Below are 19578 nucleotides of genomic sequence, written 5' to 3' on the forward strand. Positions count from 1 at the left end.
AATATCTTAAACAACCCTGATTTTTAATATTTTTTAATCGTTTTCGCAACTTTTACTCGTGAAAATATTAATATAGGTACCTTTTTGTTATCGGGTGGAAGTTAACTTTTTTTTTTTTTGGTAGGGAAAGTGCCAAAAGTTTCGAGTTTTATCTGACACGGTTTTGGAAATAAAGTTTAAAAATATTTGGAAAAAGGGGTTATAAAAAAATAATTGGGGTAATTAGATTTTAGTGAAAACTTTTATTGGGTTTACGAAAATGTCAACGACGTTGAACACGTGTTCTAGTGTAGCGCGTGACAATAAATGTTTTTGAACATAATTTCGAAATTTAGAATTGACTTGTTTATGATAAGTAATATTCTTCATTAAAATGTACTTTCAAAATTGACAACGTTTGACATGCATTAGAAGGCCAGGAAAAACCTCAAAAAAAAAAAAAAAAAAAAAATAAATAAATAAATAAATTGGGAATTTGAATCTGAATTTTTTTTTTGCAACTTAACCTAAAGTTTTTCTTTCCTTTTCGACTACTTTCAGTTTCATTATCACATGCCCAAGAAGAGTTAGCGTCCGTTCGTATCGAACCCGACGCTCCCACGATATCCCAAAAAGCCGGTGAAGATTTTGGAGTATCTTGTATCGGTGTCGCGTCCGACCCGACCTTATTCGACGAAATAACATGGTCCGGTCCACGAGGTCCAATAACGGACACGTAAGTTTATTTCACTATTAATTTTGATCGATAATTTAAAATCAATACCAATTTAAATTTGTTAATTATTCATCGAATTTTAGGGGCCTAGGAGAAGTTACTATCCAAAAGACTTCTCGTAATACGTTGTTACTAATTTTTAATAACCCGTCAACGGAAGATACCGGGAAATATACTTGTTCCGCCTCCTACGCCAATACTTTAACCAAAGAAAAATCAATTAATATTACGTTTTATCGTAAGTTGATAATTAGGCAATGCAATGCAATGCGGAAAACGCTAAATAACTAACCGGAAGTGTCATGTCTTAACGTTTGCAAAGGATGACGGCATCCGTTTTTCATAACAGTTATTTAGTGTTTGAAGATTAATATCTACAGAGTTCATATTAACCTTGAAATTGAATTTAAGAAAAAAAAAATCAAAATCATCAAAATGGTCACTTATGAACCCTGTATCTATTAAATTTGATATTTAATTTCGAAATTACTCGGGGTTCTAGACGGCATTACCTTAGAGGATTGTCCAACGCGACAAGCCATTATTGTCAATAAACCTGGACGAATCAGGTGTCGCGTTAACGCTAATCCAGCGGCCAGTACCAGCTGGTTTAAGAACAAAATACCTATAAACACGGCGACGTACGCTGTTGACGCTGACGGTATTGAGATTGAGGAAGTTTCAGAATCGGACGGTGGCGTTTACACTATTAGGGCCATGGTTTCGTCCACTGGTCAAATTAAAACGCAAGACATAAATGTTGAAATTCATGGTAAATTGAATAACAGTAGTGTAGCCTTGACCTCCTGATTCTAAAAAATTTCCTTCTTAAAGTTCCACCCAAAATAACGGATTTTGAAGAGAGTTACCAGTTTGTCGAAGGTGAAAGAGTCGAACTTAGGTGTCAGGCCACGGGTCATCCTACTCCCAGATACTATTGGAGGAATCAAGTAATTTAGAAACGCCCCTTTAGTCGAAAGCTATTCCGGGTTATTGAGCCATTCCACTTTATCTAGATACAACAAAATTTAAGTTCCGTCGAAGGGTATTTGGTAAATTCGGAAACTGGCGTTTTGACAATACAAAAAGTTGAGAAAAATGACGCTGGCGAATTTAAGTGTATCGCTGAGAATAGCGCTGATAAGGATTTTAAAGAAACTAGCGTATCAGTCATCGGTATGTCATAAGTCTTTAATTGAGTTGATTAAATATGGGATAAATTAATTGAGCTTTTACCGTGGCGAAACAGTTAAACCGGAAGTAAGGGAATTCAACAACGAGACTGTGATACAAGGACGCGATGTCGTTATGAAATGTCGAGTATCCGGCGATCCTAAGCCTAATGTCTTTATACGCAAAGATGGCGAGGACCGACCTTTCGATTATTCGGTTGATAGATTTACGCTAGAAACGAAACCCGATGGTCCCGATCAAATTCTTTCCTTGACCATTCAGTCCGCCATGAGAGGGGACGATGGTCTATACTATTGTTCCGGCCAAAATGATGGTGGTCGAGCTGAAAGAGTAGGACATTTACAAGTCGAATGTAAGTTGTCTATACAGACTATTTACTGTAACACTATGTTATAACGCCCATGTATGTTTTTATCGCAGTTCCTCCGGATATGTCCTTAACGACGGCCCATTCCAAAAAGACCTGGAAAGAACACCCGGTCAACTTAACTTGTATCGCGGAAGCCATTCCTAACGCGACAATCACTTGGACCTTTAGGGGATTTCCCATCGTTTCCAACGAACTCTATCACGTCTACGGCGAAGCATCCTTCAGTAACTTATTGGTCAAACCATCCACAACAGTCAGCGGAGGTACCGATGTATATGGCGTATACAGATGCGAAGCGAGGAACCAGTACGGAAACAATTCCGTGGAAATTAATTTAACCGAAGCTCGTAAGTAATGTTCACTCTCGTTTGAAATAGGCCTAAAATGTCAGGGAGAAGTCGAAGGTTTAAAAATAGGCCAAGAAGGTCTAGGGAAGTAATTCCTGGTTATGTCTTTGCCACTAAATAGGTCCTCCTGGAAGAATTCAACAGTCCAACGTTGAACGCAATACGGCTACAACCATTACCTTTATGTTAAGGGGACCTTCGGATGACGGGGGGCTTAATATCAGAGAATTTGTCGTGGAATATCGCGAAAAAGACGACGATCAAACTGCCATTAAAACCAAAGAATGGTTCGAAGGTGGTTCTTACATTCTGGAAGATTTGAAACCGCGAACGGCGTACATCTTCCGTTTCGCCGCCAAAAACGACGCCGGAATCGGCCGATTCGGAGACGATCTAGAGTTCGTCATGCCCTCGGAGTCTACCCCGGAGATCCCCAGTTTCATGATGCCATCTGGCACCAATGTCAGTCGCTTCCCCGATAGTTATCAAGTCAGATGGTCCGTACCTCAAGATAATGGAAAAGAAATTCAATTTTTCGAATTGAGAGTTTTGGAAGTAAGTTAATTGGATTAACTTTGATTAAAATTGCCAGTGTTTTTTTTTTTGCAACGTTGCCCCGTTGTTTTTATTTCATTCAGATTGAATTCGAAGGCAAAGAATACCGTCAAGTTGGTAGCGACAAATTGTACAGGATCGAAAAATGGGAGAACGCGCCTCGTTTCAATATTACCGGTCTCAAACCCAGTTCCATGTACAAAGTCGAATTGAGAGCTAAGAACGAAATCGGATATAGTCAGCCCGCTTCCATGGTATTCAAGACATCCGCGGGTAATGTCGAAAGTTCCATTTTTTTTTTATTTAGATGCCCAGCCTTTAACACCGAAATTAAAACGATAATTAAAGTTGGAAAAATTTAAATTTCCCGACAACAATTTTTAATCGCTTTAGATTGATAAAATAACATCAAAATCATTAATAAAACTTGCCAAAAAGCTTCCCTTAATTTTTTAATGAAGTTTCTGAAGTTGAGGTGGTGCTAAGCCGAACTCCTTAGGGAACTTTGACCAGTTAGGGTCCGGGACAGGGGTGTGCGAGTACTCTGTTCGAGTATCGAGCCGAGTACTCGACTCGATACTCGATAACAACACATTGAGATACTCGAGTCAGATTCGAGTAGCTTTTTAACATCTTAAATACTCGAGTCCGAGGCTTACAACTATAGCAGACGATGAGTTCATGATCATTTATTTTGAAAATCACCTGTTCAATGTTTAATTGATCACTAACAATCTTTTTGAACTAGTTAGATGTTAGATAATTGAACATCTTCGTTATTTTCAAGAAATTTACAAAATTACTACTCGACAAGTCAATAATTACTCGAAAGAACAAACAAAATTTGACCTATCTAAATACTCGATACTCGAAAGTATTTTTGAGACTCGGCTCGATACTCGATAAGAAATTAGTTTCGATACTCGGACTCGGCTCGAAACCGAAAAAACGGGACTCTCACACCACTGGTCCGGGATCATGGCACCATGTGTTGTTGACCACGCCTGGATTTAAAATCGAATTTTCTAATTGGCTAGGGTTCCCTATGGCAGTTTTAAATTATGACCTGAACTTTTAATTAAAACTGAAAATTTATATAAATTAAGTTACCGAATCGAAGTATTTTGGAACTCTAGTTTAAGTTTTATAAATGTTTTGGTGCTACTTTATCAACAATAAGTAAGTTAAAACAAATTCTGGTTATAAATTGAAGGATTACCAATGAATAAACCCCCGAAATTGTTGGTTGGTGTTTTTCTAATTAATATCTCTTAAGGTCGAGCTAAAGCCAACTTGGGAAGGGGGAGGGGTTTTTCATATGCCTTTAGTTTCTGCTCATTTCCAAGCAAGTGTTTCAATTAAAAAATTTCAAGACTTTACAAACCGAAAGACAACATTTCAAAGATTACAACAAAATTGTGAAAAACTTTTATTTTTTGAAATTACATTAAGTTAAATGACATTAAATTTGAAGTTACTAATTCCAATATATCTTGTCTTTCCGTCGTTTAAATTGCATAAAATTTTGCATACACGCGCATTTACACCTACGCTAGTGGTTAATCGAGACAGTTTTGGAAAATATCAATTATTTAACTAATTAAGTCACTAATTAAATTAATTTATTCGCTTAATTAGTTACATAATTGACATTTTGCGAAAGTGTCGCGATTAACCACTAGCGTAGGTGTAAATGCGCGTGTATGCAAAATTTTACGCAATTTAAACGATGGAATGACAAGATATATTGGAATTAGTAACTTTAAATTTAATGTCATTTAACTTAATGTAATTTCAAAAATAAAAGTTTTCCACAATTTTGTTGTAATCTTTGAAATGTTGTCTTTCCGTTTGTAAAGTCTTGAAATTTTTTATTTGAAACACTTGCTTGGAAATGAGCAGAAATTAAAGGCGGCATATGAAAAACCCCTCCCCCCTTCCCAAGTTGGCTTTAACTCGACCTTAAAACCTTCTAAACAAATAACAATTAATAAGCTTTGATTTTAGCCTGTCTCTTTGAGTGTTATTTTTTTAATTAATATCTCTTGCACAAATTTTAACATCAGAGTATTATATCCCTCATTAAATCCCTTAAAAGGCACAATTTTTCTTAAAAACGTAACCCACCTCGTCGTTCCTTACAACTTGGCCCGGGTGAAAAACAGGGAGGAAAGTTTGTTTCCTTTCCTAGATAAAGACTACGTTTCCAAAAAAAAAAAAAAAAAAAAAAAAACCCAGAAAAATCCAAATTTGTGTGTTTATGGTTGTACCATTCTCCGTCGAAATCTAACAAAATCTTTGTTTCTAGATCCCAGCGAAATGTCTAACATCTACCCACCGTTTGGCTTCCCCGGTATATTTTAAAATTCCGATCCTGAATAAATGATAATAAAATTAAAAAAAAAAAAAAAAAAATTGCAAGCCGATTATGCAAAATATATATTCCTTGAAATTAGAGTATAGTGCATGATTGTCGATATCTTTAGTAGCGCAAACCCAAAAGCACCGTGTCCTCTTAGTATCTTTCCCCTCTGTTAGTAATTAATCCCTTTTTTAAAAAGCAAATTGATACTTAGAAATTACCTATTTTTTTTTTGGTCTAGTTTAGCATGAATTTTCTTTGGAAATTTTAGTAGTAGTAGTTTTAAAATGGCGGTGAAACGTGGAAAAGGGGTTGCCAAAGGTCAGGGAAGTACCTGAAATCTTCAGGTGGGAAGTCGTGATATCGAAATTTACTATCATTTTTGGCAACCCTGATACCAAGAAGGGATATCTACTATAGTTTACTAGGGAGAAGGTAAAAGATGCCTAAGTATTGGCGCGGCGTCCCATAGTCCCATTCCCCTCTTTCAAAATACAAGGGGAAGGTAAAAGATGCCTAAGTATTGGCGCGGCGTCCCATAGTTCCATTCCCCTCTTTCAAAATACAAGGGGGAAGGTAAAAGATGCCTAAGTATTGGCGCGGCGTCCCATAGTTCCATTCCCCTCTTTCAAAATACAAGGGGAAGGTAAAAGATGCCTAAGTATTGGCGCGGCGTCCCATAGTCCCATTCCCTCTTTCAAAATACAAGGGGGGGGACGTAAAAGGAGAGAGGCCGGGGCTATTTCGCTACACTCTCCTCAGTCGGAAAATACAAGTAATTTTCTGGTCATTCGCGTCGCGCTGACGTGCACAGTTTTCAAGAACCAATGAGATTCTGGTTTTAATTTAGAGGCGGCGGGGATTAACTCCGGACCTACTATATACGTTTGGACTGGAGATAAAGAGATAGAAATATGGCGCGATTTTATACCTTCTCCCTAATAAACTAGATATCACTTCTTGCTGATACCTTGTCAAGAAATTTAAGTCAATTCACGTTTCACCTTCGCATTAATAAAAGTTTTATACGTAATTTATACGCGTAAAACTTTTAAAGCTTCGTTATTTAATTATATATATATGTATCTCTACGTAATGCGAGTGTTAATCTTTAATTTCAATTAAATTTTCCTTCTTAACTAAGGATCTAACGTGGAAGAACAAAAACTGGATGATACCGGCTCGACATTAACAACGGCTGCTATGGTAGCCATCATTATTGTAGTAGTACTGGTCATTTTGGGTCTCATAGACGCCACTTGCTATCTTCGCAACCAATGCGGAGTCTTCTATTGTCTCAGAACAGCCGTTTGCGGACGATCGCCTTCCTCCGAAAAGGTTAAAGATGGAACGATAGACGATGGCAAAAGGTGAATACCACATTTAATATTCAGTCTTTTTTAAAAAAAATGACTTTGAAGGGTGAAATATAACCTAATTAGCGTGCTAAGGCTGTTAATTTTTTTTTTTTTGCAATTACTGATAACTTTTTAATTAACTTTAGTAACGTCCCCCATTGTTTTTAATATGTTTTAAAGGGATAGTAGTGTTTAATTTCTAATATTATTACGTTTTACTAGTTTAAAATGCGAAAATTAACCCGAATTAGTTACTTTTGCCAGGGATATATTTAATTTTAGAAGTAGAAATGGAGAACAGTTGACATTTACTTCAGTTAAACCGACTCATAGCCCCTCCCTCCAACACGTAACGAAAAGTTTAATTATTTTATTGGCTCACTTAAACCCTACGTTTTGATGACGTTGGTGACGGGGACGCCGAAATATTCGCAATTCCTTTTTACCTCTGTCGCTATGAGCCTTCCGCCTCTTCTTTCAGCCCCCCCCCCCCATCCCGTGGAAGGGGGTCCGGGACTTTGACGCGAGCTCCAGATTACTCTGTTCTCCATTCCTACTTCTAAAATTAAATCTATCCCTGGTTTTTGCTATTTTAAAATCGAAAATATTTCGTAAACGGCAATTATTGTTGCCATATGGCATTATTGTCTCGTTTTACGGTTTATTGCTAACTCTACTATCTCTTTGATAATTTCGAAAGCGCGGTAAACTATTATATTGAAAAATACATATATTATCCCCCCAAATCCGAAACATTGAAACATTTCTCAGCGAAAAGGAATCTCAGGCTGCTAATAATGGGCAGGTGAAATCTGATACAATCGCAGCGCCTAATAATTTAATAGAGTAAGAGGCTAAAAATTCTAATAAAAGTTTCGCTTGAAATTTAACCAAAAACCCTTTTTTCATCCTCGGTGTATTCTTTAATCGTTTCCGTCCCATAATTCCTAGCATTTTGGACAAGGAATGCCTTCCATCATTTTAGATGGATATATTATATCCCCAATAATTAATTAATTATTTAATTGTAATTAAATATAATCCAAGCTTTTACAAAGCGGTTCCGGTGGTTCCAATTTTTAATTGCTTATCCACCTTTTTTTCCCATTATTTTTATTAATTAATTTAATTTTATTGGTTTGGTTTTTTGCAAAGCTTGGTCCGATCTCATTTATAACACGTTTTTTTTTTAATTAATATTTTTCCCTAATTACCCTTTTATCAAATAAACACATACGAAAAATCCCTACTTTTTGACCTTGCCATGGTGCAGAGCTTCCATACCGAAATATTTATTTTTATTATCATACCTGGTATATTTTGAATTCGTTAGCGCTTTAAATGTTTTTTGTTTCGCATGCTTTATTAGAAGAATATGTATAGTTAATCCAAGGGTCAAGGGTCATGGAGTGAGAGCGAGAAATAATTCCTATTACCAAGAATATTAGCCCATATTCTTAGTAAATTGAATCATAAGTTTATAAGATATGTTCCATAAGTATGGCACTTTCTATGCTTCGTAATGCTAGAGATATAGTTCGAGAACGACGCTGTTTTACAGTCCATCTTCCTGTTTATTCTGTACTTACCCTTTGAGAGTGCCTCACGAGAATCTAGTATGATATTTCACCGATGTGACGTCACTTTATGAGTAACCATCGTCAAAACTTATCGAACATATATTATGAACTTATGGTTGAATGAATTCAGGAATGAAGATAACTTGGAGGAAAAATTAAGGATAGAAAGGGTTGACCATGCAGACAAATTGTTGTCACGTGACAAAACGAACATTTTGTTTTACCTACTTGTTGGATGGTTAGAGAAGCGTGTTCTCTTTTCATCTCCTTTCTATTTTTCCTCCATGAAAACTAATTCCATAGAGTATCGCTTCCGCTCTGTTGACTTTTGGCTCTTGGACGGACTATATTGATGCTGGGGTATCTTTTTGGGGCTATTTTTGTGTTGTGTTGAAAAGTTTCTCTAGTGTCTTTGTAAATTGAACTCTGATTTTAACAACAGTGAACTTCAGACGTTCACGTTATCCTAGTCAAGGGCATGGCTGAAAATATTGATAGGGGATGTACAATGTTTTATGCAAGGGCCGTGCTAATAAATAGATCTCTACTGGGCATGCGTGAAATTCGTAAAGGTTATCAGTGCATTGTGAATGGGCATAGGCATTTCCTATGTCTTGTTCCACGCTTATAGTCACGTGACATTGCCCAATCACTACTCCAGGAAATAGTACCGTTACTACTTCAAAAGTATAGTTCTTTTCCACGCCCCTACATAAAGCATTGTACATCCCTTCAATTTTTCAGTTATTATCTAACCATGCTACACTTTTATTCCCTAATATCATCACCGTGTCATGTCAAATCTGACATTCAATTTTCTAAGACACTAGCGTGACTTTGGTGGTTTATTATTTGTGGTCGTTCCAATTAGAAACGAACCGATGCAAAATCAATACATTTGTTTAGTTCTCACCCGTATTTGATTATTATTATTGCCCTCTTCCCCCTCTTTACGTGTGTCGTAGCAAAGGGTCAGATGACATCAACGAGAAAACCAAGACGGAAGTGGACAACCCTGCATTTGAGTAAGATATGAACCAAAAAAAAAAAATTAAACAAAAGCAACCCAAAAAACTCTAAATTACCCCGAAAAACATTCAGACACTCTTAATTTATGACTTATATGATCAACGTTCAGAACATAATTTTCCAAAAAATCAATCTTTGTTTAAATGTTGGTGCTCTTTTCTCTCTCTGTCGCAAATTTCTATTCTTCTTAAACGCTTTCGAAAAATCTCCACTCGAAAAACTAACAAATTTTTTTTTTTAATAATTTTAATTTTATTGATCGTAAACCGCTGAAAAACTGTACAGTTCATTGCTATGTGTTTTTCAGTGCATGTATCGAAAAAATGCACACACTGTTAATGTGTTTTTATCAATCAGAATGTAAAGAGCCTTTTACATGATTTTTGTCAATTGAATATATATTATTTCGGCACGAAACATCTTTAATTTCAACTCCCGTATCTGAATCTTTTACTAAATTTTTTTCTTTCCAATTCAAATTTACTAAATGTTTAATTTTAAGGCTCTTTATATATCTTTGCCTCTTCCAATGTTTTAATATGTATAGATATTGTTTTTTTTACTAAACTAACCAATTTTTTTTCGTACGTACAAAACATACTTGAAAAGTGTTTTAATGAACCATGTGTCCGGTTTATTTATCGATTTATGTAAATATATATAAGCCAGGGTTGCCACAGTTCATGAAAAACGTTAAGCAGTTCATTGGAATTTAAAAATAGGCCAAAATAACCGGGGAATTTGATATTAGGCCTAGTTGAAATGTCCAAGTTACACTTTAGAATGTTTTGAAACTTGGCTGGAAAGTTGGGTCGTTTATGAAAATAGTTGTTCTGTTAACTACTAATTGGATTTTCTAAACAAAAAAAAAGGATCAATTTAAGGAAAGGGGAACCTATAAATTAAACATCGATTAGGAATTTTAGTCTTAAAGGGAGGGTGAAGTGGAAAATTAGGTGATTTTTTTTTATCGGTTGTTCCTACAAATTATAAGACCATTCTGCACAGTGAAACATTCAGGAAAATTCAACTCCGAATGATTTTAAAATTCAAATTAGGTTCAGATTTTATGGATAATTTGAAATAAGTCCCTCCAACCAATCGCGTAACGCCCTGCCTATTTGTTAACAAAATTCTCGTGACACGCTCTGTGTCGAGTGAAATTTATCGCGAGATGTTGAGCGTGCAACGGAAATTTTGTTAACAGGAAGGCAGGGCGTTACGCGATTGGTCGGAGGGACTTATTTGAAATTATCCATAAAATCTGAACCTTTGAATTTTAAAATCTTTCGTAGTTCGTAGTTCGTATTTCCTGGATGTTTTTCACTATGCAGAATGGTCTTATAATTAGCAGAAGAATCGATATTAAAAAAATAACTTGATTTTCCACTTCACACTCCGTTTAAGTTCAATTTGTGGCAATCCTGAACATGTATAGCGCTCTACCTGTTTGCAAGAACTTATATTATATGTGGCTAGGAGCTTTATGTCTCGAAACGTAATCGTTTCGATTAAAATAAATTAAAACTGACCGGCAAGGGGGAAAAAATGGATGAAAAACGGAATTTTTTAATTAGTTATCCCGAACGTGTGGAGAGGAGACGAAGCCAAGCTTTACTTCAAATTAAAAATAAAAACGTTTTAAATTTTAAAATGGTACGTGTGTACCATCCATTCTCCATTATTTTAGAGTACAAACGAATCAACCTAGAGGAAGAAATTTCACGGAAAGTGAACGAATAACTGAAGATACTCCAATGATCATGGGTTCTGTAGGGTGAGCACATTTTAAAAAAAAAAAAAAACAGAAAATGAAGTACGGAATATTCACTCGGAAAAGGTCTAAATTTTTAAATGATTCGTAAGCCTAAACATCGCGTTAAATATATTTAAACACTCTCTGCCACACAATACTAAAATTTTGTAAAATATATTTTTAAACAACGAAGTTCTTGCAATTCGGTAATTCGAAAAGTATTTTTTTTATTATTATTATTATTATTAATTCGGATAAGTTTTGTTTATTATCATTTTCTCTTTATTTTATTGGCAATTAACCTTTGTTTTTCTTTACTTTTTTCATTTGTTTGTGGCGTAGTTCTAAAGATACTAAGAACAACGATCACGTGAACGAAGACGCAAAGAACAAATCACCCAAAGGATCAAAATCCAGCGTTGCTAAAGATAGTTTAGTTTAAAACAAAAAATAAAAGGTTGCGCGAAAATTTAAAAAAGGAACTTAGCGTAAACGCTATTATCAGTTTTTTGGGACCCTGTTTGTAAGTACTAAAAAAAAATGGTTTTTTCACAACAAAAAAATCGTTGCTATGAAAGTGCGCGCGTAAAGACAAATAACATTTTTTTTTGCGAAAAGGAGCTTGAAAAACAAAAAAACACGTTTTTAAAAAATAATATCGAACACTATTACCGGATTAAGGTGTGAATTATTTTTTAAAAAATAAACGTACGGAACGGTGAAGAAGTATATTAATCGGCGCGAGGAAGGGGCCAAACCACAACTTCGTTGTTAATTATTTTCCAAATAAACATTTACTCTCGCGTTTGGCAAGAAAAACAAACAAACAAACAAACAAAACTCTTAAGAAGACGTAAACAAACTGTAGCTTTTTTGAAGATGACATTTCCGCAACAAAAACCAGTTTTTTTGGTTTAGTTTCTTGAAAGATTTTTGACAATTTTGTCCTCTTAAAGCGGCATATTTAACGAAACAAAAAAATATATAGTTAACTATTAATTCTAAAGGGTTTTTTATTTTTTAAAAGTAAAAAAAAAAAAATTAAACGCGATATTCAAAAAAAAAAAAAATATTTTATTTTCGATTTTTACTTTAGAAAAACATTTCTTTAAACATTGTTTTTTTAATAATAATAAGTGCTTTTATTGTTTTTTCTATGTAAGGAAAAAACCCTGAAGTAAATAATAGTTTTTCGGCCAAAAAAATAATAAATAAATTAAATCTAAGGGAGCAGACGAATTTCGCTATAAAATAAATTAAACTTAAGTTCCCCCCTAAAAACACTGATACATTTGTTTTATTCACGAAATTAAGTGTATTATTAAATATTTCGTGTAAATTAAGGAAATTTCCCCCAGTAATCGCACATTGATATTCGAGCGGTGATTTGAGAACAAAAAAAAAAAAAAACGGAACTATTTAAAAAAGGCGGAAATGAAAATCAGCAGCCACGTTTTTTTTCTCAAAACAAGGGTATGTTGTATTTTAGATGTAAAAAGATTTAAAATATGGGAAGAAACTCTAAAAAAAGCCAAGCCTTGCGGAGACGAAAAGGTATTTTTAAATTATATAAAAAAAAGAAAACAAATTAAACAAATGGTAACATTACATATATCTTTCTCGTTAAGATCTCCAATTATCTCCGTAGAACTCCGTAGTTAATTTTTATATTTTATTTTAATTAAAATCAACCACGTACCCCGGTATTATCTACTAGAATCTTTTTATCCGGTAACATTTGATAATTTGTAACTTAATTTATGAAAAAAAAAAAAAAAAAAAAACGGGAAATTTTTGCGTATAATTTATGACGACAACAGCTTTCAAGCCAACCTCGACCAATAAATAATTTAAAAGCTACGGAAACTAGTTCCTTACGAAAAATATACTAGTTATTTTAAACTTTAGTTATATATATATGTATATTTTTCTAATTAATTAATTAATTAAATTGCCTATCCGTTTTAAATCTACTTAAAAAATAGATGTTTTTTTTTTTTTTTAAATATTTTAGACTAAACTGGGCACAAATAAACACAACCGTACACCTTTCATTTAAAAAAAAATCGTAATAGGCCTACATAATATTCCTTTGATCTTTTTACCGTTTCATTAATTAAAATCCCGGTTAAAATATAAAAGTTATTTTTTTTTTATTACAAACTACAGGTTTAATTATTTTCTCTATCATTCCAAAAAAAAAAAAATCTAATAATAATATATGTTATCCTGACTGATATTTACTCTACAAAAAACGCATTTTTTAGTTAATTAACTGTAAATATAGTTTCTCCTAACTCTAAATAAGACCTTTTATTAAACGTTTAAATGGTTTTCATGATTTTAACTTGAAATTTGCCTCCCGCTTTAGCTTAAAGAGGGGGGAAAGGAAAAGGGGGTGTACAAAATAAATAATCTACTTTAAATGTAAAATAACTAACTATTCTGAGAAGGAAGGTAAAGTTTAATTATTTTTTTCTCTTAATTTCTTAAAACGCAGTTGTTGTAAACAAAAACAAACAAACAAACAAAATCTCTTAATAGATGTTTATTCATTAGTCACCTCTCTATAAAAAAAAATATCCTAACAATAGTGTCGTGTCTTAATAACGAACAACAATTTATTAAAAAAAATAGGTTTATGAAAACTGTAATAAATAGTTTCCACTAAATGATTCCACTTCAGTGGCACATGCGGTGCAGTGTCGTCAGGCTCTCTGTGAGCCAAATTAGTCCGCTACCCTTTCTCTCTGCATTGTTTTTTTGGCACACAAACGGCCTGGCAGCACTGGGGTGTAAACTATGTATTAAAATTCCGAAGAAAAAAAAACGTTTTCCATTGACATTTGTATGAAAACAAAATAATTGAAAATTTTTCACCGCGGAAAAACAAGCTTCGTGTTTACTGCCTTACTTTGTGATGTTGTGTGCATGAATGACAAATAAAGTCTCGTTCGAAAAAAATGTTTTGTAAAATAACTATTTCATATTGCGAGAGTAAATTCCGGAGACTGTGCATGGACAGAGCGCATCGATCACCGGCTGCACACTTGTATCGTGTCCAGGTAATAAGGGTTGCCTTTCCTATCACTTTTTACACAGAGGAGCCGCGGTTCGTGAGTTCTAGTCCATTCGATGATATAATGTTTTTAATCTAATAAAGTTTGATCATAAGCATATCAAACCACCCGTATTGTGAATTCATGCTTACGGGTGGTATGATATGCTTATGGTTTGATTTTAATTAAAGATGTTTCGGGGTGAAATTCAGTTTAAAATAATGAGGGCAAAGCTTGAAAAACAATAAATTTAATTCCGCGTGGAACGATTAGTAATCCTTGACAAGTTTATTTTAAAGTAATAAGCACGCGGATTTTTAAAGGGAAATATATCGCGGACACGTTATCCAATTCGAAATGTAAGCCTCGAAAAAAATATGAGAGAAATTTATTCAATTATAATTAAAGATATTAAACAGTTTTTGGGGTGCCGTGCTGCAAAAGTATAACCCGCGTCTCGCTAGGCACATCTTGTTTACATTGAAAAGGGAGTCGAGAAGAAATGTCTCTCTGCGTGCAGTGATAGGAACCAGTGCAGGATCTTCCGAACGTTATGTTCCAACTTCCTATGCCTATCTCTTTTGGCAGTGTGGCATGCCGACCGCGTCTCCAGTGACTCTCACCTATGACCATTAACAAGGGTTGTTAATGGTCTTAGCTCTCACCAGCGGTCCGGACCATAGAGATATTATAGTGTTCTAAACTTCTAATGTCTATGGTCCGGACCGTTCGGCGTCTGTCGTCTGCTGCAGCAGCATAGCCGGTGCCTCTCGAGAGTCGCGAGTTTTCTCGTGCGTGTGGAAAGGATAGATCCAGGTTTACGCGTGCAGTTTTTGCAGATTTGTTGTAAATTTCGGTTACATACATTGTTGGGTAAGTTAAATATCATATTAAACTGATTGATGTTGGGTAGAATATTACAATTATTACTTTATTTATTGCAAGTTTTTTTTTACTAGTTTCCAATCTCTTTCTTTCGATATTATTTTTAAAGCCAAGGCTTAACATGAGCCAATCTAGCGGCCGTGGCCATGATGGTGGTGGTGGTGGGAAACGACGAAAAAGCTATTACGCCGATTTTAAGAAGAAACCGAAAGGAAATGTTTTGTTACCGGGAAGTAAAGGATTTATCTTGACTTGCAATAGTCAGGAACAAAGCGCGGTTAGAGAGGCTTATAATATTCTAAATGAATACGCTGAAAAACTTTATGGACCTGAACAACTCGAAGAAACTGAAGAAAATGTTGCCAATGTGGAAGTGGAGGATGACTTAGAAGCGGAATTAAAGGCCCTGAAGAACATCAACACACGCAAAAAACGAAGATTCCGTCAACTCTACACTGGTGTCAAAAACGTGCTGTTCATCCAAACTGAGGTACAAGTTAGGTAACCATCGCTTTCGTGAATAGTATAATAGTCTTATTCGTTGATTTATTATTCTATAGATAACAGATCCTTGCAAGCTAGTTTTAACCATCTTGGAAGACTTAAAACGTACCAAAACTCAAAAAACAAAGTTTCTGCTAAGGCTAATTCCCGTTCTCGATACTTGCAAACCTTACGCTGATAATTTAAAACAAACTGTACAAGACGCGTTAGATTTTTTCCTGGCCCATTACGAATTCTACAGCGAAGGAAGGCCAGTTGGTTACGCCGTGCAATTTCGAACTCGAAATAACAGCAAAACGTTAAAGAAAGACGATACTTTCAATTTGATTAATGAAATAATTTCGAAAAAGTGCGATACGTGGAAAATATCTTTAGACAATCCCGAATTAATAATGAACGTTGATGTATTGAATAACGAGTGTTGTTTCGGGATTCTTCCCGATTATTCTTCTTATAAACGTTACAATCTTTTTGAATTGGTTAAAGTGGAGGAACCAAAGAAAGAAACTTTGAGTGAATCGAAAGGTAAAATAAACTAAGTTTTTTTTAAGCAAATATATTTATTTTCGTTTTATCGCAGATCCTGATGAGAAAAAAGAAGATTCTCAGAATGAAGCGATTGAAGAAAAAAATTAACGAGTATTGGATTGGTTGGTATCCATTTATTTGATGTAGTTTATAAATAACTGCAATTGCAACAAAATAAATAATAATTTTTGAAATTAAACCATACTTTGAATTTTCGAAGTTTGTGTAAAAACGAAAAACGATATTACTTAAAATAATTAAATGTCAATTCCTAAGTTAATTATTTATTTATTTATTAATTAATACTATAACAATTATATAAATTCTATTCCCTCATATTTAACATCACCAATTTCAAGTTCAGGAAACCAAACTTCACCAGTTATTGTAAAAACTGTTATATAAGACGCGACTCTATTATCGTTTTCTTCCGATTTTAGAGCTATTATTACGCGATCATCCGTATTGGGCACAAATTTGAAAGAACTAAAGCCGTGAGTCGGTAACAAAGGACCGACAGTCAGGGCATCGATGGATTTAAAGTCTTGGCTGGCGCGTAACATAATATTGCTTCCACGTTTCTCGTCGTCTTTATCGTTATATTTTAAGTTACTGGCTCTTCGAGGTAAGAAAAACCATTCTTTATGATAATTACTCCAGCACACTGATTCGTGTATCATATATCCTAGAAACAGTCATTAAAGTTAATAATTAGGTTTACGCTAAATTACCTTAAAACGAATAATTAGCGTTTGTTTAACCTGGGTTTTTAATACCGGCTTTGGCCATAAGTGACAGATAAATTTCTCTCCAAGCTTCGTGTTTAACTTCCCCAGTTGGTGAAATAATTTTAATCCATTGAGGATCGTAGTTTAATATTTCTCCAGATGGTAGAGTCCATTCTTTGCCTAATCCACCGATATACAACTGTTGGTTTTTCACAGTTGCCCATTCTCCCTTAAATCCTAATTACGTATCGTTAAAATAATAAGTTTATAGATTTAACGATACAAGCGGAGGTGTGTGGGGTTTGGGTAATCAAAATTATGTTTTCCGTATCAGGGGGAGGGGGAGAATTAGGCTTAGTCGAAAAATGGTTGTCGGTATTAAAAGTTAGGACGAATAGTATCAATAGATACTCGCTTCAAAAATTCAATTTAGAACTGAATCCTGAAGCTAGGTCCTTCCAAAGAGGAGAGAGAAGCAGTATAGGGTGTTTCCGCCATAGTAAAAAGGGGGAAGAAATGGGGGCGAAAACCGGTTTTCAGGGGATGTCAACATGGCGTCCTAACATGGCCAGAGCGGGCAGCCGGCAAGGGGAGAGGAAAGAGGGAAGGTAACTTGACGTCACGCGCAAAGACCCTATAGGCAGCTGTGGTGAGGACGGGGGCAAATTATTATAACGTCTACGGTACACCCACACCCACCCACCCCACCGGTACACCACCACCGCGGCGCCTGAGCCCAGTTTTCTCGCCCATAGTTGGCAAGACGAGTAGGTCTCCGACCCCATGCCCAAAAGATACGCGTTCTGAAACACTGAAAATGGTTTTACTGCCCCCCCCCCTTGTATTTTCGGATTTTTCAGAGGATTTTATAAAGCGCGTCTCTCTCTCTCCTCTTTGGTAATTCAATGTATGGTCTTTCTCAGTTTTTTCCCCCTGGGTCCGACGCTTTCTCTCTCTTAACCCTTAGTCTTATTTCAACACGGAATACTGGCAGTGGGATGATGTATGTGCGTAGAGGTGTGTCCCCCGTGTCGCGTCGCGTGATTCTTCAGAAAGAATCTACCACGGAACGTGTACCTTGTGGGAAGTAAATTTAACCTTGAGACAGAATTTCACAGGCATTTCGTCATTTTAAACTGGACAGTGGGTCCCCCTTTCACTTCTGATTCCTATTTTTGTACCCGCGAATAACCCACCCGACAACCAGTTTCAATGGGGGTGGGTTGGTTAGGGGAGTATACCCACACACACCCCCTTGACATAAGCCAAGTTTGACAGAATCACCTTTAGTGTTTTTCCCATTTCCGTCAGAAAGGATAACCCAAGGAATAACTTTATTAGAAGCAATTTCGTAAATAGTTCCTGTTCTATCATCAACGGTTAAAAGGCGCCCATCAAATACGATTAATTCCGAAAGTTCCATTCCCCTGCCACCCAAGGCTAAACTAGATTTTAAGGTAATCTTCTCTTTGTCCCACTGTATTTGAACTTTTTTATTAGCCACATCGATAATTAACCATCCCCTTTTAAAGTAACTAAGCCAATTATCAGTTTCACCGGGAATTTTTGAGGCCAAATCTAAATCGGATATAATTCCTATTCTATATTTAACAGCCCCATTAGCGGTAACCTCGGGTTTAGTAAGAGGGTAAGTCGAGTTGTACACTCGTCTATCTTTTATTTCAACCAGAATGGGGTTGGAATATTTAGATGGCAAGGCATTATGATGATGAAATTCGTCGTGAGCCTTCAAATCACTGAGTAACGGGCTATGACTTTTATAATTAACTGGCAATAAGGTATATAATAGCACCAAACAAGACACTCCAACAACAACGACCGCTGCCACAAAATGAGTTTGAAGACGAAGTGTAGAATTACCAACGCGATAAGCGGTTGGCATTGTTATAGCTTGCCTCCAATCTTGAATGGCGGAACGCATGTCGTCTTTGCGAATTAGAGGTTCTTTCGAAGGCATTAGTTCTTAGATTTCATTAAATTAAATTTACTAAAACGCCAAGGCTTAACGAGTTGACATTATGTATTTAAGTTCACATCATAATCTTACCCTTAAAAGGGCCATTATACAAACTACTTTACTTTTTATACCTTCAGCGTGAATCATACATAATAAACTGTAGTGTAGTTTTCAAAATATATTGATTGTAACTAAAACGAGTGTAATATAACTTCACGCGGTGAACTTCATAGTCACACTCACAGTCACTTCACACTTGAAGGAGAGAGGAATGGAGTGGAAGCATAGAGAAAGGAAGGTGTTACTGGAGTGGCCGATACAATGCCTACAACAGGCGTATGTTGTACCGATCATGTGTAGCACAGAATCCACCAGAGGCGCTACATGTTAGGGTTGGTGCGTACGACTATAGCGTCTTCTATGGCGAAAATAATTTAAAAATATTCAAAGAAACTTTGAAATATTTTAGTACAAATTTTAGTACACAGATGGCAGCACTATATTACGCACCAACCCAAACTTAAGCTGCTCATGGAACGTCCACTCGGCCACTCCAGTAACACCTTCCTTTCTCTATGCCTATAGCGTTGCCTGTGTACCCCCACCTACGGCAAGGTCTGTATACCGCTT

At 35.6% G+C, this 19578-nt stretch overlaps 3 protein-coding genes and 1 long non-coding RNA gene across 11 annotated transcripts in view; 2 read left to right on the plus strand and 2 right to left on the minus strand.

Moving 5' to 3' along the window:
• The window catches only part of LOC149661166 (fasciclin-2-like), a 37844-nt gene extending 26100 nt beyond the window's left edge, over nt 1-11744 (plus strand). The window contains exons 2-14 of one of the 6 annotated variants that reach the window (XM_089842557.1): nt 540-715; nt 799-953; nt 1218-1487; nt 1550-1665; nt 1732-1891; nt 1965-2261; nt 2330-2626; nt 2748-3181; nt 3265-3454; nt 5490-5534; nt 6688-6913; nt 11201-11287; nt 11609-11744. In XM_089842557.1, the coding sequence (XP_089698683.1) occupies nt 540-715; nt 799-953; nt 1218-1487; nt 1550-1665; nt 1732-1891; nt 1965-2261; nt 2330-2626; nt 2748-3181; nt 3265-3454; nt 5490-5534; nt 6688-6913; nt 11201-11287; nt 11609-11708 (2553 nt within the window). In that variant the 3' untranslated portion in view covers nt 11709-11744. The other 5 variants (XM_089842556.1, XM_089842558.1, XM_089842560.1 and 2 more) reach the window with 5 other exon arrangements.
• Nucleotides 11745-12193: 449 nt separating this feature from the next.
• Nucleotides 12194-14609, minus strand: LOC149661167 (uncharacterized). The gene is made up of 2 exons (XR_016368794.1): nt 14478-14609; nt 12194-14420 (listed from the first exon to the last, which is right to left on the minus strand). It is a non-coding gene; the product is annotated as an uncharacterized LOC149661167 (long non-coding RNA).
• On the plus strand, nt 13415-16522 carry LOC149661168 (THUMP domain-containing protein 1). Of its 3 annotated transcripts, none has more exons than XM_089842577.1 (4): nt 13415-14331; nt 15320-15700; nt 15771-16239; nt 16295-16522. In XM_089842577.1, exons 1-4 carry the CDS (start codon nt 14230-14232, stop codon nt 16348-16350), a joined length of 1008 nt encoding a protein of 335 aa, XP_089698703.1. In that variant the 5' UTR covers nt 13415-14229; the 3' UTR covers nt 16351-16522. The 3 variants fall into 3 exon arrangements, with proteins under 3 accessions (XP_089698703.1, XP_089698704.1, XP_089698705.1); XM_089842578.1 differs by lacking the exon at nt 13415-14331 and adding an exon at nt 15051-15198; XM_089842579.1 differs by lacking the exon at nt 13415-14331 and adding an exon at nt 15075-15198 and having other exon boundaries at nt 15285-15700.
• On the minus strand, nt 16357-19533 carry LOC149661169 (soluble calcium-activated nucleotidase 1). Its single transcript, XM_089842576.1, has 3 exons — nt 18255-19533; nt 17004-17207; nt 16357-16927 (listed from the first exon to the last, which is right to left on the minus strand). The coding sequence occupies exons 1-3, from the start codon at nt 18946-18948 to the stop codon at nt 16557-16559; spliced, it is 1269 nt and encodes a 422-aa protein (XP_089698702.1). The 5' UTR covers nt 18949-19533; the 3' UTR covers nt 16357-16556.
• Between the last annotated feature and the right edge of the window lie 45 nt (nt 19534-19578).

Source organism: Phalangium opilio, unplaced genomic scaffold, assembly GCF_054372755.1.
Source record: "Phalangium opilio isolate 3A_F unplaced genomic scaffold, DU_Popi_V2 ptg000070l_1, whole genome shotgun sequence".
NCBI classification, from domain to species: Eukaryota; Metazoa; Arthropoda; class Arachnida; order Opiliones; family Phalangiidae; genus Phalangium; species Phalangium opilio.